Source organism: Gymnogyps californianus, chromosome 4, assembly GCF_018139145.2.
Source record: "Gymnogyps californianus isolate 813 chromosome 4, ASM1813914v2, whole genome shotgun sequence".
NCBI classification, from domain to species: Eukaryota; Metazoa; Chordata; class Aves; order Accipitriformes; family Cathartidae; genus Gymnogyps; species Gymnogyps californianus.
This window is the reverse complement of record NC_059474.1, coordinates 29,573,558-29,600,707: the sequence shown is the minus strand read 5'-3', so window position 1 is coordinate 29,600,707 and position 27,150 is coordinate 29,573,558. Positions and strand designations below refer to the sequence as shown.

Here is a 27,150-nt window from a genome sequence, read left to right as displayed (position 1 = left end):
TGCGGTGTTATAGGGAGGACAAAATGGGGGAGAGTCTCTGCTGCAATACCCCATTAGCTCTGGAGGGACTGCACAGAGGATGTTGGGGTAGGGACAGCACTTACCTATTTATTAGTATGCAGAAGCCATTTGCTTCCACAGAGAAGGCAAATAATAGCCCCAGAGGGGAAGTGTTTAAAAGTCTTATTTAGAAGGTTGCTTCTGTGGGGGCAGGTAGAAGGCAGCTTTCTGATGAGCTGATCTTGGGAGGTGCAGAGTGCTCTTATCTTCACGGGCAGTAGTGGTATTTGCCATCAGGATCAGACTTGTGTGAAAACTGTCTTGCATAAACAGAACAACTGTTACAACTAACAAAAAACCAACCAGGATTTATATGAAAAAAGCAGAAAAAAACCTTGAACATTCTTGGAGTTGCTAATTTTGAAATTCTCTTCCTAAGGAAAAAAGGTTCTTCTGCAAGAGTGGTATTTGGTTCTTGTAATTTGAATAGAGAGGAGACAGAAGATACTGAAATTACCGTGGTGATATTTTAAGGAAGGGAAAATAACTTTAAAAGCTCTGGGGCCCACTCTAAAGCTGCAGGTTTCAGGGTAAAGTTCTGTAGCTTCATTGCAACACTAATCTTGTGCAAATACTTCCTTTGGAGCATAACAGCATTATAGAGTTCCAAAAAGCTATGCTAGTTACTTTTCTTACTTTTTTTAAACAGAAGATTAATGTGTATCGATTCTACTGTTGCTTATTCCTATAGTGCTTATCCTTTATTATTTTTAACTTATTTAATTACCCTAATTTATATGGTTCCCTTACTCATTGTATAGGTGATTTAATTCTTTGTATAAATGAAAGGACATTTCAGTATTAAAATGCTTCTGATTACTTCACTGATTACTCTTATTTTCTAATGTAAGATAAATAGCTTCTGAAATGAGTAGATTGGCACAGCCTTTTTCTGTTCCAAGTCACAGCTAGTGACAATCAAGCTTTCTTAAAATTCTTGCAAGTTTGTACAATAACTTTATTCCAGCTAGACCTGGAAGAGGACTGTGAGTTGGCTGCTGTTTCCCCTCTAGGAAACAGAAGTAGAGATACAATTCTTACATGAATCACGTAGAAGTCCTTAGCTGTACTTACTGGAGACATGCCTTCACAACTGTCTCTAAGAAAGATTGCGGCTTTAGGTCAGTTCAGCTCTTACTGTTTAGCAATTGTTAATGTAATTAAACACAGTTTTCCCCAGCATTGTCAGAAAAAGAATGAATCAAAATTTTTAAAGTGCAGTCAAGCTAGATGGATTGTTTAAAACACACACACATGTGCTTTTATATGTATTTTTTTTATATATATATAAAATTAAAGATGTAATGATTAACTTGTAACAGTGATTTTCAGCACAAATTATATCGCTGAGCAAGTCCAACAATGTATTTACAAGTTATCCCACCTAGAATGATGCCTGTCACATCCATCCTGATAGAGAATAACGTGTTTGTAGCTCTTAAGAAAAGCTAAAGAGTAAAAATACATGACGGAATAGAGGGCTTTTCAAACTTCTTCAAGATCTATATTTAAATGCTAACTCAGAATATAAGTAGCCACCTTTTCTAATTTTATAATACCTCTATAATGGGTACAACCATTGCTTCTACAGATTAGCAGCATTAGGAAAATAGTTAATTTTAACTTCTTTTCTTTGCACTTGATTACATAGAAATCAAGACAGAAACTAGCAAGTGACTTGTAATCTGTAGATGATTGACCAATGGGTACTCTTCAGGTTATAGTTTGTCAAGCAAACTTACAGACATCTTTGTTGATATAACAATACCTGCATTGTTATTCCTATAGCAATAACTGCATTGTTATTCCTCTATACAGATCTCTGCTCAGCTAGAGTAATGGGATTGTGAGATATCCATCTCTGATGAGACAGAGCAAAGTAGGAAGCTGAGTTTTGCTTCAAGTAAATACACAGATGTAAAAATTATATAACCCATGTTATATTTATATTGATTTAATTATTTTGTGATTGCTGCTAGTCCCCCACAACAGCAGTGAACACTTAGAGCAAAAACCAAGTCCTTCTGAGCAGCTGCTTATCAAACCATAAGATGTGCCAACAAGTGAGTAGAGATATGGTGCAAAGCATTGATGAGACATTACAGTAACCAGGGAAAGTTTTACTGCAGATTAGTTGCCTACACCTCTTTTGTATGGTAGCCTGTGGAACTGGAGAGTTGATCTAGGTCTGTAGCTAGCCACTGCTCAGAGCAAATATAGTAAGGAATCAGTTTTCTTTTAGGTAGGTCAAACAGTAGGAATTAATTGTCCAAAATATAGCTGCACATAAAGCTGGTCAGCATTTTGAGCTATCGAGGTGATCGAAAGAGAAGACTCTGTTCTGCAGCAAAGGCCCCAGAAACCTCATGGGAGGGGCTAAAAGAAGTCAGGAGGACAGCAGCTGAGAGAATCTGAGAAGAAAAATTTCACAGAGAGGGTCTGGATAGAACGTCTACTGGAAAGCAGTAGATGTTGGCATTGGGAACCATGAAGCTCCATGTATCCTAGTTTGTTTGTGTGTCCCCCTCACCCCAGATTCAGGAAAATAATTTTTTAAAATAAATTTTTTGCTCATAGGCGGAACTACTGTATTGATGATGATCCAGAAGACGCCAAATATTGGCCGAGAACCCAAGAGAAGACAGATAACAGTAGGCACAGCTGGGGAAATTTTAAGCAGGAGCAAGTGAAAGCTGTTCAAATTGGAGAAATAACTTAAAGCTATTCATGTGAATGGAGGCAGCTTAACAGATGCATGGGAATGCTCACTTGAAAAGAGCAAGTCATAAAGAAACTTAAGTTGTAAAAGAAGTTGGTTATGTTGCAGTAATGATTCCCTGGTCTCTATAACATCTACCAAAACAAAAGTCTGATATAAAATGAGGATCTGCAGTAATTATCTTTCTAGAAGAATTTTGATGTTTATGAGATGGAACAAATTAAACATAGTTCAAGTTGAAAAGTGTAGGTTGTAGTTCTTGAGACACTGACAAGGCATGGATGAGAATATTTACCTTATGACTAGACAAGAGTGGGTGAGTCTTAAAGGTGCAAAAAAGGAAGAGCTGGAAGATAAATGAGATTCTGGAAGGCTAGAGAAGGCCTAGTTTTAAAAGAGTGCAGAGCAGAAGCTGAGAAACTGTAAGCTATGAACATAATTTCCAGAAAAGTGCTAGAAAAAACAGGCTTGTTGAAAGTACCTGGAAGATACCAAAATTGCGCATCAGCCAACAAAAGTTTGACAAGAACCAAAAAAAAAAAAAAAATCTCAGATTTACCTATGTTCTTTCTGCCACAGGATAACAAGTGTCATGGGTAGCAGAGAAGCAGTGTTTTCATTCTAGTAAGGGTTTTTAGACACTGCTGTTTGAGACATTTTCAGATGTCAGCATTAGAAATGCTGTATAAACCTGTATAAACCTCTTGTAAATCTGATTGCAGAACGCATGGGAAACTGGTACAGTGTTCAGTAGGCATTGGTGGCTTGTTTTCAGATTGAAAGACTGTCTTGAACGGGGTGCCCTGTCTTGCATTTCAGTATTTTCACTAGTGATATTGTTGCTGAAATTGTTGCTGAAATAGAAGCTTGTTGAGTTCTCAGGTAACGTAAAACTTGAAGGAGCTGCAAGCATTTGGAAAACAAGTCTAGAAATCAAAGTATTATATTGGGATTAGGTGTGTGGTGGGTTTGTTTGTTTGGGTTTTTATTTTGTAGAATGTGATTCAGTGTGGACAAGTGCAAAAGGTAACAGTTTAGGTAGGAGTGCTGAAATATTCAAATACGAAATGGGAATAAGTAGCTAAGTGTCAGGATGTCCCCAGCAGGACCTGGGTGACAAGACAGTGAATCATAAGCTGGATATGCATCAATAATACCCTGTTGCTGTGAAAAAGGCAAACGTTACATTAGGATGAATAAACGGGACTGTGAATCTTTACAATCTGATGATAAGGCATCAGCTGCAGTGCTGCATCTGGATTGGGCCAATACATTTCAAGGAAGATGTGGACCTGCCTGAGAGATCCAGGGCAGGAACAGCGGGAAGGATGAGGTTCCCAAAAGCCTGGACTGTGATGAAGGGTTGGTGGAGCAGCAAGGGTTTAAAGTGGAGAGATGGACTGGTGATGGACAGGAATCTTCAAAGACAAAAAAACCCCTCAGCTCTGTAGTCGTGGACTCCACCATCTGAAGCTTGAAAGAGTAGGTAAAGCAGCTGGTGCCTTGGCTAGGTGACCTCTCGTGTCCTGTGCTGGGACTCTGGTCGCTCGCCTGTGATGCCCGTGGACTTCTTGGCTCAAGTTGTCCAAGCCTAGTGTTTAGACAGCATGAAGGCTGTGTTAGAGGAGCGACTGAATGAAAGGTGTCACTCACCCTACGGACAGAGTGATGGCCTTGAGAAGGGAGAAAACAGGGCAGAAATGCTACAATTGGGCTGGCCAGACTCAGAGCTGTGTGAGGACTTCACAGAAAACTGGGAAGAGAAGATTTGCCTCAAAGAACTAGAAGCTATGTGCTAGTTATTTTGAAAGCTGAAAAGTGGTAGGTGATTTAGGGCCTGATATGGGTGGAGGCCTGGCTGATTTATTTTGTGTCCTTTACTCTTATTTACATTGCTGCCTTATGTGATTGCAGGAATGTATCATAACTGTAATTGTGTACATTTGACTGCCTCTCAATTGCAGGAGAAGAGTAAATTACAGATAATGCATTGTAGTCGTGGTTAGGAAGTTGCATCAGTGTCACTATGGAGAATTTCTTTTCATGCTTTTCGGTCTCTCCAGTGCTGGTGGTTGGCATCTGCTGAGCAGCCAGGCCATGGTAAAGGATTCTCGGTTTTCCTATTTTGCAGGACAGGGTTTAAGACTGTCTCCTTCTCGTTTATGTTTGTATTTTTTTCCCCCTTGAAATTCTTCCCAAGAGTCAGATCTTGGATCAGGTCAGACTAGATCAGAATAATAATAACCTCCTCGCTTTTTATCTTGATTCTAGCCATTTTGGAAAGACTTGATATTGCTTTTCTTAGAACAATCATTAAAAAATGAATTGAAAGGAAGCAGGGCATTCTTCAACATATCTGACATACTGGAAAATAAAGGGATGGAAAATGTGGCCATCTAACACCTAGGTACAGTAATTATATTTCCATAATGAGTAATTGCTTGGGTGAAAATGCCTTTCAAGAGGGAACTGCAGCAGTATCCAGTGCTTCTTACTGTGAAATGGCAATGCTATTTAATTTAAAAAAAAAAAAAAAAAAAAGTACAAAACCACCCTTACATTTGGCTTTGGAGCATATTCTACCAGAGAAGTTCTCTACAGGGGATGTTGGGTTAGCCAGGCTTTTCTGAGGTTTTGTACAGTTGCAGAGCAGCTCCATAAAAGGAGATGTCAGTAATGCTGAGACCTTCTATACTTGTGAGAACACAAGTTCCATGGGTCACATGCTGATGACCTCAGGATTTCCTACACGGGGATAAGCATGAGAGAAAGAAATAAGATGAACAACAAAGAGAGAGAGAGAGACAGCATGGGCAAGACAAAATCTAGCTATTTCTTGACAGCCGGGCTGACTTCTCTGTGTTTTCATTGAGTTTTTTTTACAAATGGAATGTCCTTTGTATTTTTTAACCCCCCCAACTGCACTTTTCTGAGGATAAGCAGCACAATGTCTTCATCAGCAAAGAGGAAATACACTGAAGAAACATTTTATTTGATAGTGGGAATATGGGCTTCTTAAGCTCTAAAGCTACTCTATTCAACAGAAGAGTAATTCCAAGTGTACAGAAGATGAGCTGTTTGTTTGTATACTTATCTAACACTTAGCTATTTCTTGTCTTCCTGTATTCTAAGATTTTTTTTTAATCATATATTTGTTCCATATCTGACAATGTAGTTCTAGTGTTATAACTTCTTGATATTACTGTCTTATATGTTAAATAATAGGAATAGCTTATACTTTTTGTATTGCATGGAAACAAGACTTATTGCCTGGACTGGCCATTCTCATTGTGAGCAAGGAGCAGGGCTTCTAAAACTGTAAATAAAGTTTTGAAGCATAGGCAAATATGACGTACATATGGCATTTTGCATTTTGAGAAGCTTTGTATAGTAGTTTCTGTATAGTCACTTCCCTTTTGTTATTTTCAGCAAGCAGATACATTTTTTTAAAAAAACCAACGCAACCTTTAGTGTGACTTTGAAGCACATATTTTTATCTATTTGTTATCCTTATTGGGATATAGTATTTTTATACCTTTATTACTGTTCTAGCCATGTTTCCTTCTATAGGCCTCCCTCTAGAGGCATATATCTATCTTCAGAAAAGAGGTGAACCAGCTTTGATAGGTACCTTGGGTTCACTGGCCTGTGATGTTGCCAAATCCTCCGTGAATACTTATGTCCAGTTCAGACAGCATGCATGAATGTGCGGATGAAATACTACTATTTCTGCAGTGAATCTAACCTTTTTCTGCTCTGTTAGCCATCTTCTACCTCCAAAAACAACCGTGAAAAATGTCCCTCTGCCTCCTATGGTTTGACATTGAATACTTAGCCATTGTACTAATTTTGTCTCTTTGTAGCAGAGGTCATTTTTTGGAAGGAGTGGTTGTGCGTGGATTTCTCATGGCTGGCTCATGCCTGCACCTCTACTTCCCAACTACTTCAGGGCTTGAGCTCTCTGTTGATTCTGCATTTCACGTCTGCCGTATGCCTGGGTCTAGAGCAAGCCGTTTGGCATGCAGAATAAATGCAACACAGTGATGGTATGCAAGATGTCCCATTGTAAAGGGAAATCATTAAAGTAGGGAGGGGAGAAGAATTGCAGTGGTCTTTTTAGCATTTCTCTTGAGTCATTCCTTCCTGCTCCTGTGCCCCTTGGTTTAATAGTGAGAAATGCTGAGCTAAAACACAGCTGCACACCTGATAATTTGAAGGCTGCCGGCCATTAATAACTGTTGCTTCTGATGCAATCTGAAACATGTCTGGAGCAGTACATTTGAATTTAATTTCACACATGTAAGGTTTTTTTAATCTATAAAGTATGCAAAGACAGAAAAATCTTCTCTGATGTTAGGCTTAATTTGCTGGATTGGATTGCAAGGCGGGTCAACTTTGAGTTGGCTTAACTTAGCATCTCATGGTGAAGCAAACTGAGCCACCTGAAATCATGAAAGGGAATGACTTAGGAAATACAATTACTGGAACAATGTGCTGTGTATCAGGAGGTTTGCTTTGTTTTTTTCCCAAATGTTAGTTGATTATCTTGTTGGATTCCTGTCCTTTGTCCTACTGGCACATGTATACTCCTTTTGAGCGCTCACTTAATGCCAGAATTGGTGTGAAAATCTCTGAGTCTTGGAGAGGGAGATTCAGAGAAACTAATAAAGCCTGTTCCTCTAAGGAATTTCTGTCATTCCGGATAAAAAGAACCCAATGCATATCGTCTCTCTCTGCCTCACAGCCTCAGTTAACCAGCAGATGGGATCCAAGCAATATATGAGTACCCCACTGGACACAGAAAGCTGGGTAGATACGTTACAGAAGTGGCAAGCGTTTTTTCTTCTTTGTTGTTGTGCAGGAAAAAAGACCTGGAGAGGTGTCTTCAACACAATTATGTGGAGTGTTGAATTCTGTGCTTTGTGAAAAAGCACGTCTCATTTGGATCCTTCTGTTCTGCATCGGCTAATCTGGCAGCCCTGAAGCTGCTAGGCCTGCCACGCAATGACAAAGAGAAGGAGAAGCAATACTTGCTGCTGTACCAAGTGTTGTAGACTTCAGTAACTCAATTTTTGGCATTTGCATGAATGTATGTTTTACTTTAGGGAATCAAAGTTCAAGTAAGGGGATACCATGAAATAAACAGAAGACTTAAAATGATTTTTTGATCAAAAATCCAAGGTTGCATACTTGGTGCAAATTATTTTTCAACATAACATGATATAGCTTTGTAGTACAGCTCATGGTAATGTTTATGATTTGACTTTTTTTTAATGGTTCACTAAAATGCCTAATTTTTTTTCTTTTTTTCCCCCCAATTTTAAAAAGCCCCTTATTGGGGCTTCTTTTGGGGGTGGGGTGGGTGTGTTTTTTCTGATGTTAAATAACAGTTAAAGCTTTATCTGAACTTAGTTCCTGTCATTCTTCCTGATGCTGACTATGACGTGCATGAAGAAATTCATGCATGTTTTATCTGCCTGCTTTATTCATAACAATACACGTAAGAGACAGAGTACTAAATGTGTTTTAAATGCTGACAAAACTTCCATGTTTTCCATGGGTAGTAACTATTGTGTTTGTAGGGTGGTGGAACTGTGGCAGCTGTATTTGAAGTTGCTCTTTGCTTCTGTTTATAAGACTGTGTTTTCAGTTGCTTATGGTTGTACCAGACTTGTACTATTTGGGCTGAAATTTCCATCCTCAGGAGAGAAAAGGGCAGCCGAGTAAGGATTGGAGTATCTCAAATAATTCAGTAATTACTGATTATTTCCATGTTGTGTGAACTGTGTCCATCTTTCATAAGCTGCACTCTGGACTGGATGTGCTCGGCAAGTCAAAATTTTTGACGTGGATTAATTCAGGACCAGCCATGAGCTACTGCCATTTTTGTTTTGTTCCAGATTCCAGTAGAAACTTCCTTTCCTATTAGAGACTCAGTTTTCCCAAAAGTGAGAGGTGGCCCTGTACAGTCTCCGTGGATTCATTGTCATTTTGCTCTCAGAAGTGTATCGTTCATGTGTTTCCCTTTGCCACGTAGTAGAGCACGTTGTAAATTTCTGTGCTGGGCTTTCATTTTTAGCCTCTTCTGCTTCAGGTAAAGGAAAATGGTTTCGAACAATTCCTTCAGAAACAGCTACTTTAAAAAGGTCCGCTGGTGTGCAGACTTCACTGTTACTACCTACTGCTTTTACACGTAGACTAAAGCCCAGTACACGCCACCTCCAGTTATGGGCTGTTCTTCCTCTCTGGAGTGTTGAACTACGGCGTATTTCCATGCATTGTTACTTTGGGCAGCACCTGCTGAGCATCGTGGGCACTCCTTTCCCTCTTTAAAATCTTCATAATTATCAGTTTAGGCGAGCCAGATCTTCTCAGATGTCTGTGCTTTTGACCTTGCTTCTTCAGCGCTTCTGCTAGCCTTGGTCAAGGAAGTTCCTTCAACACAGACCCCAGCTTGATCCAGGGATGGGTTTCACCTCTATCTTTTGCTTCCTGCCTCAGCATGAACTTGTGTTGCCTGTGCAGCATCCCAGTTTCTCTGGAAACTTGGTGAAACATGGCGGTAGCCACAAAATGGTGAGAGCACTTCAGCAACAGAGTGAGGGAGCAGATGAGATGATGCATTGGCACCTATTTCTGTCACCAGTTTTAATCGTAATTTAAAATCAGCGAGGGGGAAGCCTTCCTTCATCTGTACTCAAATTTTTTGTAAAGAAGAGTAGATTACACCTATGACTACAACTGATTGGAAACTTTATATAGAAAGAAGTGGTACTTGTTGATAAGCAATTTTACTGTACTCTGTGCACTTTCACCAGTGTAGATCTTTATACCCTCTCTCTCTTTCTCACTCTCTCTCTTTCTCTCTCATATTTCAAATGACTTCTGCAGTTAAAGCAACATCAGTATCATAAGTGGAAAGCAAGAAGTCTCTGCTGAAAAAAAGAGAATTAGATAAATCAGTTACATTTTACATAATGTTTTTTGCTTTTCTCTTGTAGAAAAAGTACAGAAAAGGATCTGTGGATATTTCAAGGATTAAATGTGTAGAAGTTGTAAAAAGTGATGGTATTATTCCCTGTCAAAATAAATATCCATTTCAGGTATGTTCCTTTTATATAAAATGTATAAATTACAGTGTTCTTTTCAACACTGCCAAGCCATTTGGATGTAACTTGCTTGAAATTACCGTCACTTCTAAATACTGAGCCCAATCTCTGTCTCTCTGGGGCTGGGTGGGAGGTGGTTCAGGATCAGTGATTAGAGCTTGCTGGGGACAAGTTTTACTCCCCCTGCAGTCCCTTCCCTTGGGAGTTGTGCCTCATACACTTGGTCTTTTCCTTTTCCCTGCCCTCTCTGCTTGGGTTTTGACTGGAAAGTGCCTTGTCCTGGTCTTCCTCCAAAACGGGTTACCTGGCAGCCCATTTTCCCTGTCTTCATTCTTTCACATTAAATTAAATATAATTAACATTAAATTATATAGGAATAAGAAAATCAAGATAAAACTTGTTGCATTTTCTTCCATTGTGAACTGAATGGAAATAAACACAAACCCCAAAGTGCTTAGAGGGGAAAAAGAAAAATATGGGGGGTTGGATGCTGTGTCTGCTTACGATAGAGGGAATGGTTGGAGTGAGGATGAATTCCACTGCCGGACAGGGAACTCTGGCCCCTTTCTCCCAGGGCAATACTTGCTTTCCACCAATACAAGCAGTGAAGAAAAGGAAGGCAAGAATCGCCCCACAGCAGTACAGAATCACAAGGAGTTATGAAATAGCTGGCAACAAAGGATATCTGATTATGAAATAGCTTTAGCAATTAAATTGAACTGGTTTTAGAAAACACACGGTGAATAATTAACAAAGAAAAGCGTGAAGCAGACGTTTTAAGGAATGCTCTCAAGATAATATACTGTTACAAAATCTTTCCTTATTCTACTGAAAGCATCATATATGAATAGTAAACCCTAATAACCTTTTCCCAGTTTCTGCATTTTGTGTCGGAGTATGCTAATTTTGCCAAATGTAACAGTCATTTGTCTTGTTCTGTTTCCTCTGTTTCCTGAGGAATAAATAAATGAATATTAACCAGGTGAATGTATTTCTATTATTTCTTTTCTCCCCTCCAGGTTGTATATGATGCTAATACGCTTTATATTTTTGCACCAAGTGCACAAAGCCGGGATCAGTGGGTGAGGAATCTGAAAGAAGGTAATGGAAATTGCTCATACTTAACATCTGACATACATAGATATCTTTACTTGAGCTGTCTGGCTGTGTTGGAGTTAACTTGGTGCTGTGTTTTGGATTTGTGGCTAAAACTGTGTTGAAAACACACCAGTGTTTTAGTTGCTGCTGAGCAGTGCTTGCACGGCGTGGAGGCTTTGCCTTTTTCCGCCTCTGCCCCTGCAGCGAATAGGCTGGGGGTGGGCAAGAGGCTGGGAGGTGACCCAGCCGGGACAGCGGACCTGGACTGACCAAAGGGATATTCCAGGCCACGTAACGTTGTGCTTAGCAATAAAAACTGGGGCAGAGGAAGGGGGTTGGGGTTTTTTTGGCTTCTATATTGGCCGTTGCTCAGAGACTGGCTGGGCATTGGTCTGCTTATGGGAGATGGTGAGCGACTGCCTTTACATTACTTTTCTTTCTTTTGGTTATTAAACTGTCTTTATCTCAAGCCACAAGTTTTCTCCTCTTGCCTTTTCCATTCTCTCCCCTGTCCCACTGGGTGGGGGGAGCAGGCAAGTGGCTGCGTGGGTGCTTAGCTGCTGGCCAGCATCAACCCACAACAAGCTAGAAAAATAAAATGGTAGAGCTTCTGTTGCATATATCCACCCATTTTTATTTTTTATTGGGCCAGTTCATTGTTTGCATACACAGTGTGTGATAACAGGTACGGGGAATATCAAACACCCAGAATGATTTAATTTGATTTGTGAAGTCCAGCTGCAATCAGAATTTGACTCTATGCTTTTGCACAATGTGTAAATCATCAAAAAGCTTATCCAAGCTAGTTAATGGCATCACTCAAAAGACAGGAGGCATCTCCACTGAGATGTGATCTGATTAATGTTATCACAGTGAGTAAAGATTTTTTCCCAAGAGCCTCTTAATGCTTTCTGCCACCATCAAATGCTCACGCTAATTACAGGTGCTCTGTGAAGTAATAAGAAATAATTTCTGGGCTGAGGACCACAGGGCAAGAAATAACCTCTGAAACTCAACAAGCCCTTAGGATGGGGGTAAGGAGCCTTTCAGACCAAACACAGGCATTGTGCCATGGAATAACGATAAATGTCAGCTATCTTTCCCTCCAGAATGCTATTTGTAGAGCAAATTGAGTCACTTGCAGCAGTAATAAAAAGAAAAGGGGCAGGCAGAGCCCCCAGGGCCTTCATAGCTGCCTGACTGATTCGCAGGGTGCAAGTGGGCACCTGGGTCTCCTTTCGTGGGTGCACCAAACCCCTGCTGTGGTGGCCGGTTTAGGCAGGGAGTATAGCACTCTCTTCTGGCATAAAGTCATGTATTATCCTAAAAACATCCTCTACTATCATTGTATCACCTCCATGTAAACTTACAAGAAGGTCCTTAAGAGAAGAAATGCTAAAGTAAGGACAAGTGAAGATTATGCCTCATGTCAAAGATACTGTAATATTTATTAAAAATGGCCCTCTTGCAGATTTTTTTTTTTGTATTTTTCAATATATGCTCTTTTTCTTCTTGTAGAAATAAAGAACAACAGCAATATAATGGTAAAATATCATCCTAAATTCTGGACAGAGGGAATCTATCAGTGCTGCAGACAGACAGAAAAATTAGCCCCTGGCTGTGAAAAATATAATCTTTTTGAAAACAGTAAGTACATATGTTTTCATATGAAGTTGTTTCGGCATATTTTTCTGCTTTTTATATGATGCTGTCATCACACCTGAATGCCCTAGGTATTAGGCAAATTTATAGAGCAGAGTGAATCATTGATACTGTGCCTAAAGTAAATAAAAACGTTTGTTTCATTTCTAAGCATTTTGTAAAAAATATAAAAGCCAGTAAATGGTCCTCACAAAAAATGTTTAGAGAAAGCTGAAAGGAATCATGGAGGTTGTTGAATTTCACTTGGTTTGTTTTTCCCATCTGAAACTTATTTGACCAAATGTTTACCTCAGACTGAGGATAAAACCTGATGGTGAAAAAGATTCAGCTAGAAATCCTTGCCAGCTCTTCAGTCTTAATAAATAACTTCTATGTACCCATGTAAAAGAATAATAACTGTGTTGTATTCAGTGTTACTACACCAGTGTAAAAATCATGCAAGAAGGCTTAATGTATTTACAGACACAGGACTGAATTTTCTTAGAGGTTTGTAAACATCCGTACGCTGAACCTGGATGAACCATGACTTCCGTAGGCACGTGCATCTTCCAGCATCCAAATCACAGGTTCTGCTTGTTCAGCAGCAGATGCTGTAGCATGCAAAGATGTGCAAGTGCGACCCTCACTGCAATATTGTCCTATGTAAGGATACAGTAATTATTTAGTCCTCAATTTAAGGAACACTCCATAGTAGGAAAAGAAATTGAGCCATTGCTTACCTCCCAGTGAAATCAGTGGTGCCCGGATGATTTCCTATGTCAGCACCTTAAATGGCAATGGTGGAGACCTGTAGATTTAGTTGCATTAAAAAACTTGAAGAATAAACAGTGGCTTGTGGCCGGCCTTGTTCGGCAAGACGTAAAACATGACATATAGCTCAACTTTTAAGTGCGGAAAAAAGCAGTGCAGGAGAAAAAATACTTTTGGATCTGAGATAAGTAATAAAAAATACATACAACTTTTATGCCTTATTTAGTGAAGCAAGGGTCAGGGGGAGTATTATTTTTTTAGAAGAGCAGATGTTAATAGGAAGAGACCTTTAGATTACCATGGTGACAAGAACACTGCTTCCTTTTTATATACCGTTTTTTATCTCTATCCCTTTTTTATTTCTCATATTTCTGCATCTGAGGGCTGGTTCAGGGATCTCTGTGTGGCACACTCTGGTGTGGTGCAGACGTTGCCAAATCTGTGGTGAATGTAGCCTGCTGGCTGATTTAGGATGTTTTTGCAAGAATATTTAATTGATATTTTCCTAATGCTTAATTGAAGCTGTTTGTTTTCTGACTTGCTAAGCTATCCTGAAGGCTAGTTAAGATATTAAAACCTTATCTGAAATTTAAACCTTTTATTTAATTTTTAAATTTATAGCTAAATGGATAGACACAAATCCTTTCCTGTGCTTTGTTTCTAGGTGTAATGAGATTGCCCTCTCCAATGCCAGAAACAAGTGCGGTAGGTAGAGTCTTTAAAATATTGAATAGATAATTGCTACGTTTTGAGATGGCATTTAAATTTCCTGAGATTTTTTCCGTATCCTGGAGCAAAGGTCTCTTTCTGTAGGCGTCAATGGGCATCACGCTCTATCTCAGGGTGGAAAAAATCCCATTGAAATTTAGCTGCACCTATTAGCTGTGTCTGTACTGCTGGTGAGGGAGGCAGTCAAAAAGCAAATGCCAGCTGGCGTTGCCCTTTACTGGCAGCTGTGGGGCTGGCAGCATGAGCACGAGCCAGCCCCATGGGTAGTACCCGGGTGATCGTCTGCCGCGCACCCCAGCTGCCTCCCCGGGCCACCGCAGCTCACTCCTGGGGCAAGCCAGAACTAGCCCAGCTTTTGCCTCTGGGATGCTCGGCTGGTTTGCACTGGTGTGATGGTAAGGGGTGGGTGGGGTGGAATAATGGTGCAGAGTGGAATGGTAATAATGTTGGGTCGTTTTCAGCGAAGGCCTCCGCCGCCTGTTCCTCCAGCTGAAGAAAATGGCAACGAAGAGGAGGAGATAGTGGTAGCAATGTATGACTTCGAGCCTACAGAACATCATGATTTAAGATTAGAGAAAGGTGAAGAATATACAGTGATTGAGAAGAACGACATTCACTGGTGGAAGGCGAGAGACAAATATGGGTAAACAGGAGTTCCTTATTTTTTGTTATGAAGTTCATAAGGCTATTTCCATGTTGTAGTAGTTTATATTGACTATGTGTCAACAAATGACTGTATTAGATCCCACTTTGGACCCCAGCCTGCAATCTCATCCCTATCTTTATTCTCACATAGAAACCAATTTTTAAAAGTGCGGTTCTCGATAGATTGTGGGGCCTGAGTGCAAAGACTATTGCAGAACTGGAAGCTTTTCCAATTATGTTTCCTGTCAGACTTTATGGTTTCCCAATTAAAGCATCAGCCAGCCTGCAAAACCTCGCTAGATTGGTACAGTACTCCCGCTTCCCTGGGGAACGGCTCATTAGGAAGCAATATGGTTAACACTCAGCTCAGCAGGCTCCAACTTCCAGACTTGAATAATCATCATCTTATTTAATAGCTGGATCATTAGGGGCAATCTTTGAGTGAGTGAGAGAGAGTTGCAGTGAGATGCCTTAATGACTACAACTTTACATTCCCTGGACTAAAATTTTTCCCCGCGGTTTTAAAGGTGAAAGTTTCCATACTTCAATATTTGTCAGGTCCCTGTTGCAGTATGTTCGGGGTAATTGCAAGTTATCAAGCCGTGGCAGGCTCCAAATGTATTTCCAGTGACTGACTGAGACCTCTGAGCGCAGAAGTGACAGAGCAGCAGAGGGTTACTCTTCTTCACCCCTTCTGCTGGTTTTCTTGGACATTTTTGCTGGCTGTGTCACTGCTCTAGGTGCAGTGAAAGTTAATGTGGAAATGTTGACGCAGAAAATTAGTTTCTGTATAATCAGCAGTAGAGTGGGTAGATCAGTAATAAATAAATGACTGTAAGGGACCTCTGGTAATTAGCAGAATGAAACACAGTCTTCTAGGCATGCAATTTTACATGTTTTCACTCAGATAAGATATTATATATTTTTTTAGAAAACAAGGATATATTCCAAGCAACTATGTAACAGGAAAGAAGTCCAACAACCTTGATCAATATGAGTAAGTGAATATTTGAATTAAAATCTGGAAATCATAAAACGAAACCTATGCTTTAAGAATGGCAATGTCTTTTTAAAGTTTTGAAAGCAGTTATTTACATATGATAGCATTGACCTCGGAGATAAAACTTAAATATTTGAAATAGGCATATATTTATTCTGATTCTCCTCATTGATTTTGCTGTGATTTATAATGTAGAGTCAAGTCAGTGAGATGGCCATCAGGCATGTATTTTTTAGGCTATCACTATTAAAGCAAAAAAACCCCTCCCAATTTTCTGATAGACAAAGGGAAACTTTAAAGGAAATTTACCCATTATAAGTGTACTGAATGTTTTGGGTTTTTTTTTTTAATATTAAAGTGATATGTCTATCCAAAGTGTGTGGCAGTGAGATAGTAGAGTAGAAAACAGTGGAAATCATTCAAAGTAAACAACAGATCAGAGATTTTGGAAGGCAGCTCTAATTTTCAAGAAAATATATCACTCAGTGCATTTCAAATCTCAGGGTATGCATGTAACTTATCAGCTATAAAAGCATAGCTTTTTATTTAAAAAAAAAAAAAAAGCTTTTTCCAGTTGATGTTTAGTTATGGGGTACTTATTTAAGAACATCAGGATAAAATTTAACACTGTAGTCTCCAAGCCTGTTGTTCTTGATATTCAAATTTCAGTACAGCATAAACTGTTGTGTCTGAGAACTTAAGACATATTTCATGACTTGTAGATAAAATGGAGCTGTAAGGAAATAATAATTAAAACCAGTTTACAAAACCACATTAGTAGCTCCAAAACTCTACTCTCAGCCACATATGGCTCCTACTGCTCTATTTTGACAGAAGGTAAAATTTCTTCTGGGATTTTGCCCTCAGCTTTACTAGAGGGAATTGTTCTTTGTTGCTTTCTCATCTTTGAGGCTCTTAAGAGCCCTGCCCTGCTCTGGGCTGGGCTGCAGGGCCAGCAGAAAGGGAAGGAAGGAACTGGGCTGCCTTATCTGGTCCAGCCACTTTGTGCCTTCATGCCTTGGGGCCGTAATTCTGAGTCACCTCGCAGTCCAGGGAGGATTACTCCAGGTCATCTACCAACTGCAAGAAACCACTATCTCCAGAACAGCAGAACTTGACTAGAGGCTGCTGTGCCACTTCCCTGCTCGGTTATCACTGTGATAGTATAGCTCAAAACGATTGCACCATGCCATTTGCGAGCTGTGTGTTTTTCCTTTTTATATTACTCGCTGCAGCTGGCTGAAATGTCAGTGCTTCTATGGCTGCTTTAACCTGCCCATGCAGCACCGAGCTCGGGGGTGTGCAACCGTGACATTTAATTCACTTTCAACCTCCTCTTTGGTCGGTGGGTCCTCCCTGGAAAATCAGAACCGTGACATTACTGAATGAAATAGCAGTGTAGCAGCGAGCTGCGCAGGTGGCTCAACCGGTGTGCAGGCAGCTGCTTCCCCGGGGCTGCCAGCCTGCCCTCGGGCTGCCGTTCAGAGCAACTACCGCCATCGGCCTGCATGCGTTTTAAGAAGTGTTTTTGCCGCAAAATTAGTTCAGTTATCTAGACTTTATTGGCTTCTGTGGGGTCTCACTGGATTTGTTTCAGGGCATTTTTATGGGGTAACTGAACAATATAATAGAGACTGATTTTTGCACACTAACAAAGGTTCAGTTTTTGACCTTCACTTATCATAAAATTATTTAAGCTGTAGCTTTGTAATACTTTGCTTCAAGCATTTTAGGTCAATCATGCACCTTGGAGAAGTTTTGGTTACTGATGTTGTGTTGCAGGTGGTACAGCAGAAACCTGAACAGAAGCAAGGCGGAGCAGCTCCTCAGAAATGAGGTGAGCACAGCAGTCTTGCAGTATTAACCGTGAAATTTGCGTAAAGTAGCTTCTTTTATTAAAGCAAATGCTTATTTTGGCATGCGTAAATCACAGAATGAATAGAAGAGACACGCAGCTTAAAACCGCTTGTACAAAACTGTTCATGTACTTGCATTTTAGGATAAAGAAGGTGGTTTTGTGGTGAGAGACTCAAGTCAGCCTGGCCTGTATACAGTTTCCCTTTATACAAAATTTGGAGGGTGAGTTTCTGTGGCTGCTCTGCACGCCTTGTCTTGTCCAAATCCATTTGTGTCTGTATCTAAACCCATGGGCTGGGGGAAAGCCCAGGAGAGAGCTCAACAAAGAAACGAGGGCTGCTGTGGTAGGAAAGACAGGTAACTAAAATGAGCTTCTTGACTCCATGGTTAGGTCATGTTTGGTTTAATCCACTGTAGTCCTGAACCTCCACACAAAGAAGGAGGTCTTGCTCCCCCACCCTGTTTGGTCTCTTTCCTCCAGCCAGCCCAAGTGTTTGCATCTGCGTGCGGGCAGCTGGACTGTGGAGCTTGCCAGGCTGAAAATTAACCTTTTATGGGTTAATCTTCAACTTGGTCTGAGGCGAGTCACCAGTGCTTGGGATCTTTGATATTCAAGCTGTTCCTGAAGCGTGTGACATTGAGCACCTGCACTGGCCCTTTCGTTTTCCTTTTCCTAGTCAATGTGCTCCTCTTAAAAAATTCACAACAAATGATATTGTATTATTACTAATTGTTATTATTTCTATTGTTATTATTGTTATTCTTTTTCCAGAGAAGGTTCATCAGGAATAAGACACTACCATATAAAAGAAACAGTGACATCACCGAAGCAGTACTACCTCGCAGAAAAGCATCTCTTTAACTCCATTCCAGAAATAATTGAGTATCATAAACATAACGCAGCAGGTAGATGAATTGGATTTTTTCTGTCACGGAGGGTTGATTTGAAAAGGAGTGTGACGTGTTTTAGGGTTTTAATGAAAGTTTTTAGGTTTTTATAGATCCTTCTTTTTCAGGGAAGTCATGAGACACTGCATTTTTATGTTTTTTCAATATAGGCAATAATTTGAAAGGTTTTATGCAAAAAAAATATATATATATATAAAAATATGTTACTGTCCCCAGAGTAACAGAAGACTAGCTGTATTGAGTCAGGAAAAATCATTCATTTAGCTCCACATAGTGTCTCCATCAGATGCCTGTAACCCACAGCAGATGGATAGGGATGCTACTTCCCCAGAATACTCTCCAGGCGCTAGCTTTTTACCTGCGGTCACCACTGCTTAAAATGATCTAACCTTCCCATATAGCAAACAGATGAGGAGAACAGTAATGTGTTTTTCAGGAAATCCCTGAAGATGAGTCTTTGTAAAGGTTAGACACTTCAGATCTATAGCTGATGCTGATGTCCGCCCACTGTATGATGGGATGGGGAGAGTTTAGGAATCAGGTTCAAGGCACAGATACTAATATAGCATTTTTTTTTTTCAAGTCGAGTCTGTGCATAAATTTCCCTCATGAGCTATAGTTTCCAGATGTTTATATCAAACTCAGATGACCCAGCATTTCCTGATGATATTCTGCAAAATGCCTTTCTGGAAAATATGCTCCAAAAACATAACCCTGCTTTTCATTTATTATAACTGATTTTACTACTTATTTTTAATTGCATCATTCCTTTTGTCATATCAAGTTCTGGCAAGACTTTAGGAGAATATTCAGCTAGCATGCAGCATTTATTTTGTATATATAAAATCCCCATGTGAAACTGGTGGGGTTTATATTTGTGAAACAGAAATGATCAAAAGTAATGTGAGTTTTAGATAATCTTTCTGATCTGATTTATGAAAGGGGTCCTCAGCCTTTATTGGTGCCAGCATAACTGTAAAGCACAAATATGTGTGCATATATCTATATCCATCTCTCACCAGTAAAGAAGATGCAACAAGTTAGATGCAGTGAGTGCTCCTGTGTACCTCTTATAGCCACTTTGAATAGTCCACACAATGTAATAGCAGAAAATATGGTTAAAGCTGTATATAATAAGCTTAATTAAGTTAAGTTAAGTTAATCAGCATTGAAGTTTGCAGTGAACAAGTGGTTTATTTGCTGCCTGGTGCTATTTCAGAAGTAAACTGTGTCTCTTGAATTATCATTGAACCTCAGGTCTCGTTACCAGGCTGCGTTACCCAGTGACCCCAAAGAAGACGACAGCACCAACAACGGCAGGATTCAGCTATGGTAATTGCGTGTTATATTTGTCTACATGTACCTTTTCTAATGATTTTATGTATGATAAGATGCTACAATATTTTCTAAAAATTTTGAAGAGACCTAATTTTGTACTGTGTTTGGCTATATTAATTTACGTGGGTCCAAGTCATACCTTCGAGACCCTTGCACAGAGAATTGGCATGCAAAGGCATCATGGCTGGTGGTAGGCATGTGGTGCCAAGGGCAGCAGTGAGGAGAGGCAGAACGTGTTGCCGGTGCTCCAGGGGAATTCGGCATCTTCCTCTACACTTTTGTGGACACCTTGAGCTCTGCCTGATTAAAGAGCTGTGCCTTTGGCTCCTTCATAAGCCTCCAGACTTCTGAGTCAACCTTGACCCTTTGATCTTTGTGGAGGGGTTACTTTTTTAATATAGATTTGGAACAACCTGTTTTAAGCATGGCACATGAGGTGATGTGAGCAGCTGCTACACATTGGCACAACTTTCTATGACGGCAGCTTGTTGAAATCAAGTCTGATAATATCAGTATCTAATTACTGGCCTCAGGAAAGTTTGAGTTTTGCCTTCTGTGTTGGTCAGGAGCTGCTTAAAGGTCATGTCTACCTAAAAGTTTGTTTGTTTTGTGAGGTATAGAAGTGTTCAGTTTTCAAGTTAATTCTAAGACGTTTTCTCCCTAAATTCCCTAATTTGCTAGTAATCCAGTTTTCCTTTCCTCCTCCTTATCACCTACCAGTTAAGTAGGCTCCTTAATACAGATGTCGTGGGCTCTCGTTTGTTTTGTTTTATAGAGAAATGGGAAATTAATCCCTCGGAACTGACGTTCATGAGAGAACTGGGGAGCGGTCTGTTTGGCGTAGTGCGCCTTGGGAAATGGAGGGCGCAGTATAAAGTGGCCATCAAGGCAATTCGGGAAGGTGCGATGTATGAAGAGGATTTCATTGAAGAAGCTAAAGTAATGATGTGAGTTGTGTGCTTGGCACTTCTATTGCCACTTCTAGGCCTCTGATGCTGTATACTGATAAAAAAAACACTTGGGGCAGGTGGTATTTTTGCAGTTTTGTGGGGTAGAGAGCTAGCACTGCGTGGAGGAAGTAATAACGACATGATCTCAATCTTTTCAGGAAGCTAACACATCCTAAATTAGTTCAGCTCTATGGTGTGTGCACACAACAGAGACCTATTTACATTGTGACGGAGTTCGTGGAGCACGGCTGCCTTCTTAATTACCTGAGACAAAAACGGGGAGTTTTGAGTAAAGACGTCCTGCTCACTATGTGCCAAGATGTATGTGAGGGAATGGAGTACCTGGAGAGAAACAGCTTTATCCACAGAGACTTGGTAACATCCCATTAGGCAATACATTATTTTTTAAAATTTCTATTTTTGAATTTACCTATTCCTTTTTGAAACAGCCTGTTTGTAAATGACTGCTTTTGTTCTTGCAGAAAATTATAAGTAGTTTAAGTTGGCTCTTTAGGCTCTAAGCAAGTCTCTAAAGCTGCCCCATACAGAAAAACATGAGAGGTTTCTCTTTCCTGAGAAAACGGGATAAAATCTCTCTGAAATTTTTATAGAGCTGATAGCTATTTGCACTGAAATAATAGAGTATCTCTGTTCTGTACTGGTGCCGTTTTCACCACTTATGAATCCCTTGAGATGATAATTTTTTCTGGTGATTTTTTACAAAATAGTTCAGTTGTCAAAACAATACTATCAAGAGCAAATGCACATGTACCTTTTATTCCAGAGCATAATGAGTATACACAACTGAACTTGGTAAATTGGTGAACTTGCTAAGCAATGAGGACAAAGTCCTCATTAGACCGTTGTAATTTGTCTGCAAGCGACTGCAAGTTTTTCATCCAACTCTAACCATTCCCTTTGCAGGCTGCCAGGAACTGCTTGGTGAGTGACTCAGGAGTGGTCAAAGTGTCGGATTTTGGAATGACAAGGTATGGCTGAGTGTGCAAACTTGTGGGGATTTGGGAAAATTCACCTAACCCTTGTACTTAACCATAAGGCAACATATGCCCAGCAAAATTACAGGCAAACCCAGTATTTTTTTTGATCTCTCTAGGGAACATCCTTTGATTCACTTGTTTCCAGTGCCTTTAAAGCTTGTTCATTAGGTGGTCATGTGTCAATTTCCTTACTCATTTTAATTCTGGAAAATCAAAACTAGGCAGTTTATTCTCTAGAGAAGTAAGTGTGTCTGGCGCTTACTATGAGAGGCCTGGCTTTGAACTGACTCGGTGGTCTGACCGGCCTTCTATTAGCAACTTTCTGTAGCATCTGTGAAAATCTTACAAATTTTAATCTTGCAGTGATGCAGGAGGCATATTAGAGCTTGTGTCTTGGACAGCAGAGCTCATGCTGCAGAGATAATAGTTGTTAATCTGTAGTTTGGTAAATAAATGATAGAAAGAGGCTGTTCAGTGAGTTTGGGATCCTCTTGGGGTAGATGGTTCAGAGTTACATCTCGCTAGCCGAAGTGCTGGGAGGTGCTGAGACCTGGAGAGGGGTTAATTTCCTACCCTTGTTAGCACCCTCCAGTGCTACATCAGGTGGGTGATGTGTGGGCGAGGTAGGGGGTGGGGAGCAGCACTTACAAGGAAGATGTTAAAGCACCATGGTTTGACCATGCTCTTCTTAGCTTTTGCTACCTTTCTGTGCTACTGAGCGTGCATGTCCCCTGACATCTGAATTCATACTGGCCAGTGAGAAACAGAGCAAGAAATTTATGCTTTTGCCTCATTTTCTCTTGTAATACAGACATTAACTTGCAGGTGGCCTAAACCTGTGTTGTGTAGCTAATAATCACAAGAGAAGACTTCAAGGTCATAAGAAAAATGAACTGAGTCTTGACTGAAACTTAGTACTGTCCCAGAGAAGCTATTTTTATCATGTGATGCTAACAGTCATGGCCATTAGGTGGCAATATGAGCTTCTAATATTCAAATCCAAATCTAAATTATAATTTGCAGGCTTGGAGGCTGACTGAAGGATATAATGGTTTTCTTTTTTTGCTTGTTTTTTGTTTTTTGTTTTTTAGGTATGTCCTTGATGATCAATACACAAGCTCCTCAGGGGCTAAATTTCCTGTGAAATGGTGCCCCCCAGAAGTTTTTAATTATAGCCGATTCAGCAGCAAGTCAGATGTCTGGTCGTTCGGTAAGATGTTCATCATTGAAAGAAAGTACTGTTTTTACATTTTATCAATAGCAGTTAAGCTCCAGTTATTGGGAAGGATTCAACATCTGAGAAGAAGCTCTAAGAACCTCAGAAACCATTTGCCATGGTTTTATGCTTGCATAAAGTTCCCCAGAGGCCTTTAGAACTGTTATTTATTAAAACCCGTGCTACTAGAATAAGATGTTTTCAGCAATGACACATGTGAACACTTTCTAGGATATGGATCTCAAACTATTTATCTATCAGAAATCCTGAGCCCAGAGCTCAAAATAAACATATATTTTTAAGAAGTTATTTGCTTATTTTCTTAATGTTTTTTTCTTTTCTTTCTTTTTTTTTTTTAGGTGTTTTAATGTGGGAAGTATTTACAGAAGGAAAAATGCCCTTTGAAAAAAGCTCCAACTATGAAGTGGTAACAATGGTTAGCCAAGGACATCGTTTGTATCGGCCTAAATTAGCCTGTAAGCAGGTGTATGAAATGATGATGATGTGCTGGCAGGAGGTATGTACTTTTTTATTTTTTTGTCTTTGAATTGAAAAAAAGGTCAGTCTAGCAACAGCAATTAATCTCTATTGCAGCATTCTGACTGTATCCAGCGCTCTCAGCTATTCATGTGTTTATTGCTAAGGCAAAGATCTCCCCCGGTTTACAACTGAACTAGAGCTGTGATAAGAAAAACCACTGAGGAAATATCTATGAAATAAACAGACTGTCGGATTAAGTATGCAAAGGCATTTAGTAACAAAATGAAATAATTGCTAAATCTGTGCTGGTCACGATAATATCTGCGTACAAATACTGCTAGCAAAAAAAAATTCAGTCAGAACAGCCCAAAGGTGGAGAATCTGATTTTATGTTGCCTCAGTTTATTAATTGTTACAGAAACATGCCAGAATGACCAAAAATATTTTTAAAGGAATACTTCATTACCTGATTATACATTATATAGGAAATATAGATTAACTTGCAGTTGAATCTAAATACAAATCCCAAGGTTTATAAAGAAAGATAAAAATACACTGTACTATTAATCCTCCTAACCCAGAAAGATACTGACTGTACGATTTTCACAGAGGTCAAAGGGGCAGCAAATCCAAATCTAATACTTTATCAACTAAATCAGTATAAAACAGTTTTTGTAGTATTAAAGCAGAAAGTCTCTAAGAGGATAGGTGCATTTAATGAAGTGCCTCTAATTTCGAGAGAGCAATCGAGGAAACCAAGAATGGAAAGAGCTACATGATGTATTTCTAGTTAGTCTTTACCACAGGGGGTGCTGGGGAAAAACTGCTCTTTTCCAGTAATAAAGATGACACACTGTCTGATGGTTGCCTTGCAGGAGAAGGTGCTGGAACAGAGAGCAATTAGTCATCAAACCAACTGGTGGAGATCTAAAACTTACAAACCAGTTGGTTTACGCAGCAAAAAATACATTAAAAACAACAGTGCCCTGGAGGGCCACGGAATGATAAATAAGTCTGTAGTTCAAAAAGCTATTCATAGGAGCCAGGAAACTACAGATCATTAAATTTTGTTTGTACTTGGTAACTTGCTTGAAATGGTCATTAAAATGGAATAATAAATTACCTGGAAGATAATAAGTTATTTGTTAATGCTCTTTTAATATTAATATGTATTTATAGGATTTATATGAACATCAATGAATTGATTAAAAATGTATGGATTTCATCAGAGGTTATTAACAATAAAATCTAAGCAATCGTCACATGGGAGAGAAAGAATCTTTGCGAATCACAAACAGGACACAAGTAATGGCAACATACTGTCAATCTTTGTCATAAAATATGATTAACTGTAGGTACCTCAGTCCTTGTTTAATGAATTTATTAATGATTTGTAGAGGGAAGTGAATACTGAGGCTTCAAAATTCAGCAGGTGATACAAATCTAAAGAGGCTGATAAATGGAGGAAAAGTGCAAGTCACCCAGACATTCAAAAGATGCTAAACTAACTGTGTCAGCAAGGTCAGCGAAAAGACTACCTCAGTGTATTGCCGTAATTAAACAAAACAAACAGGATGTTATGACATAAGGAACTGTATGGAAAATAGAGTAGATGAAGGATGCCGTTGTGTAAGTCTATGGCGCAGTCTCATTTTGGAGTCCAAAAAATAACGTTGAAGTAAAAGAGGCTTCAGAGAATGACACTCAAAATTCTTAGAAGTGTAAACAACTTGCATAAAGTAAGATTGGAGCAATTCATTGGGGGAGGTGAGGATGGGGAAGAAAAATGAAAAAATGTAGCACTATGCAAAATAATGAATTATATGAAAAGTGTAGTCCAGCAACACCTATTTATGCTTTTTCAAAGTGTAAAAAAAAAAAGTGACACTTACTGAGATTAAGCGACACATCCAAAATCCACACAAGGAAATATTTTTGCATGTCACATCTAATGAAATGGTAAATTCATTGCTACAGAATGATATCAAGACCAATAATTTATCAAAATCAACACAACTTTATTGCTTTCTGATCACAGCTGTGCATGTCTTATTTTTAGAAACCAGAGGGACGCCCGACTTTTGAAGACTTGCTTCACACAATCATTGACATTGCAGAAGGTGAAGATACTTTCTGAAAAAAGACAACAGCAGCACAAGTACAGGAAAGAAGCCACTTTCCAGAGATGTGGCTTCGCCATTTCTTTTTAAAAGCTTGATCCTGTAAGCTGCTGGATGCTACTAAACAGTGTGGGGAACCTGTAACATCTGATCCACTCTAAAACAAGGAGAGTTTTTAATGATGTTCGGAAATGAGCACAATATCTTCAGCAATACTAGCAGTCTCCATATTTTCTCTGAAAAGTCAGCATTACATAGCTGGCAAGTTGAGCTCTTTATGGAGGGAGAGAGAGAATGTGGCCAAAGCCCAGGAGCCTAACTTACATTTAGCGGGTTGGGTTCATGTACATACAGTACACGTTTCTGAGTTTCTCTTTACACAGGCAGTAGTATTAGTAGTGATTTGCATGCTTAAAAATTGAAGGTATCTATAAATGGCTATTTACTGACATTGAAATGTTTCCAGAGATTCTCCAGAAACATTATTTTTCTCGGTTGATGGGTGTTTTATGACACATCAAGAACACAAAACCTGCCTCTCATTTGCACATAGTAGGTTGTTAACAGCACTGTCTTCAGTTTAGTGTAACACTCGAAAAGCTTTGCTTCAGAACTGAGCCGTGATATGCCCCAAGCCATTCTAGGCTGTTTGGTTAACCAGAGACCTCCCACGGTTAGTCTTGATGTTACTCGTGAAAAATAAGTCCAAGATTCAGCACAGCTGGCTGTCATTGTACCATAGCACCTTGTTTTGGATTAATTATAAAATAATTTATATGCTGTATGTATTGTAAATATATAAATTTCATGCATTTATTTATATAAAGTGTGTTTTCCTCTTGAAATTTTCAAGCACACGTTTGTCCTACCTTCACTTACATACACAACTTGATACATGGGGTTGTAAATGAAAGAAAGTAAGCTCTCAAGTGTGTTTAAGGAGGGCTCCTCTTTCTGTCTGGTATCTGTACGTGCAGTGATCTAACCTTTCTGTTCTTAACAGAAAATGTCATACTACATGTGCATGTAAATAAACTGAATGTTAACTATTGTTTGGAACCAACTAATGTGTTGTCAATAATTTACTGTCAGTGCATCATAAGCCAAACTCATTGTTCATGTGAGTATGGTGTTATGATACTCTATGTGTATATATCTGCATGCATACACACTCTATACTAAATATATATAGTAGTATGAATATATATTTAAATGAGTTTGGCCATGATGCAATGTTTAGTGCAGAAATGCCTGAACTCTCTTTAGAAGTTACATGCCCTGTCCTCTCTGCTAGAGGCTAATGTCTCCACAGCCTTGCTGAAGCCTGTTTCAATTAACCTAACTTTGTACCAGTAGATATGAGGAGTATTTGCACTTCAGTTTTGCTGTAGCCACCTTCTGAGTAACTCTATTACATGCTTTCTTTTTTTTTTGTTACTTGTGCTCTTCTGCCATGTGTAATAGAAAATAGATTACACAAACCCTTTTTAAAAATTTTTTTGCAAGTAGG

At 39.4% G+C, this 27,150-nt stretch overlaps 1 protein-coding gene across 2 annotated transcripts in view; it reads left to right on the top strand.

The window, feature by feature from the left end:
• The window catches only part of TEC (tec protein tyrosine kinase), a 52,959-nt gene extending 26,263 nt beyond the window's left edge, over positions 1-26,696 (top strand). For both annotated transcript variants that reach the window (XM_050895402.1, XM_050895403.1), the window contains exons 3-18: positions 9,781-9,882; positions 10,908-10,989; positions 12,505-12,633; positions 14,063-14,103; positions 14,589-14,770; positions 15,704-15,769; positions 17,555-17,609; positions 17,772-17,851; positions 18,402-18,535; positions 19,796-19,870; positions 20,652-20,823; positions 20,985-21,201; positions 21,751-21,815; positions 22,916-23,034; positions 23,400-23,557; positions 25,580-26,696. In XM_050895402.1, the coding sequence (XP_050751359.1) occupies positions 9,781-9,882; positions 10,908-10,989; positions 12,505-12,633; positions 14,063-14,103; positions 14,589-14,770; positions 15,704-15,769; positions 17,555-17,609; positions 17,772-17,851; positions 18,402-18,535; positions 19,796-19,870; positions 20,652-20,823; positions 20,985-21,201; positions 21,751-21,815; positions 22,916-23,034; positions 23,400-23,557; positions 25,580-25,657 (1,755 nt within the window). In that variant the 3' untranslated portion in view covers positions 25,658-26,696. The remainder of the gene's footprint in view (positions 1-9,780; positions 9,883-10,907; positions 10,990-12,504; positions 12,634-14,062; positions 14,104-14,588; positions 14,771-15,703; positions 15,770-17,554; positions 17,610-17,771; positions 17,852-18,401; positions 18,536-19,795; positions 19,871-20,651; positions 20,824-20,984; positions 21,202-21,750; positions 21,816-22,915; positions 23,035-23,399; positions 23,558-25,579) is intronic.
• The last annotated feature ends 454 nt before the right edge of the window (positions 26,697-27,150 follow it).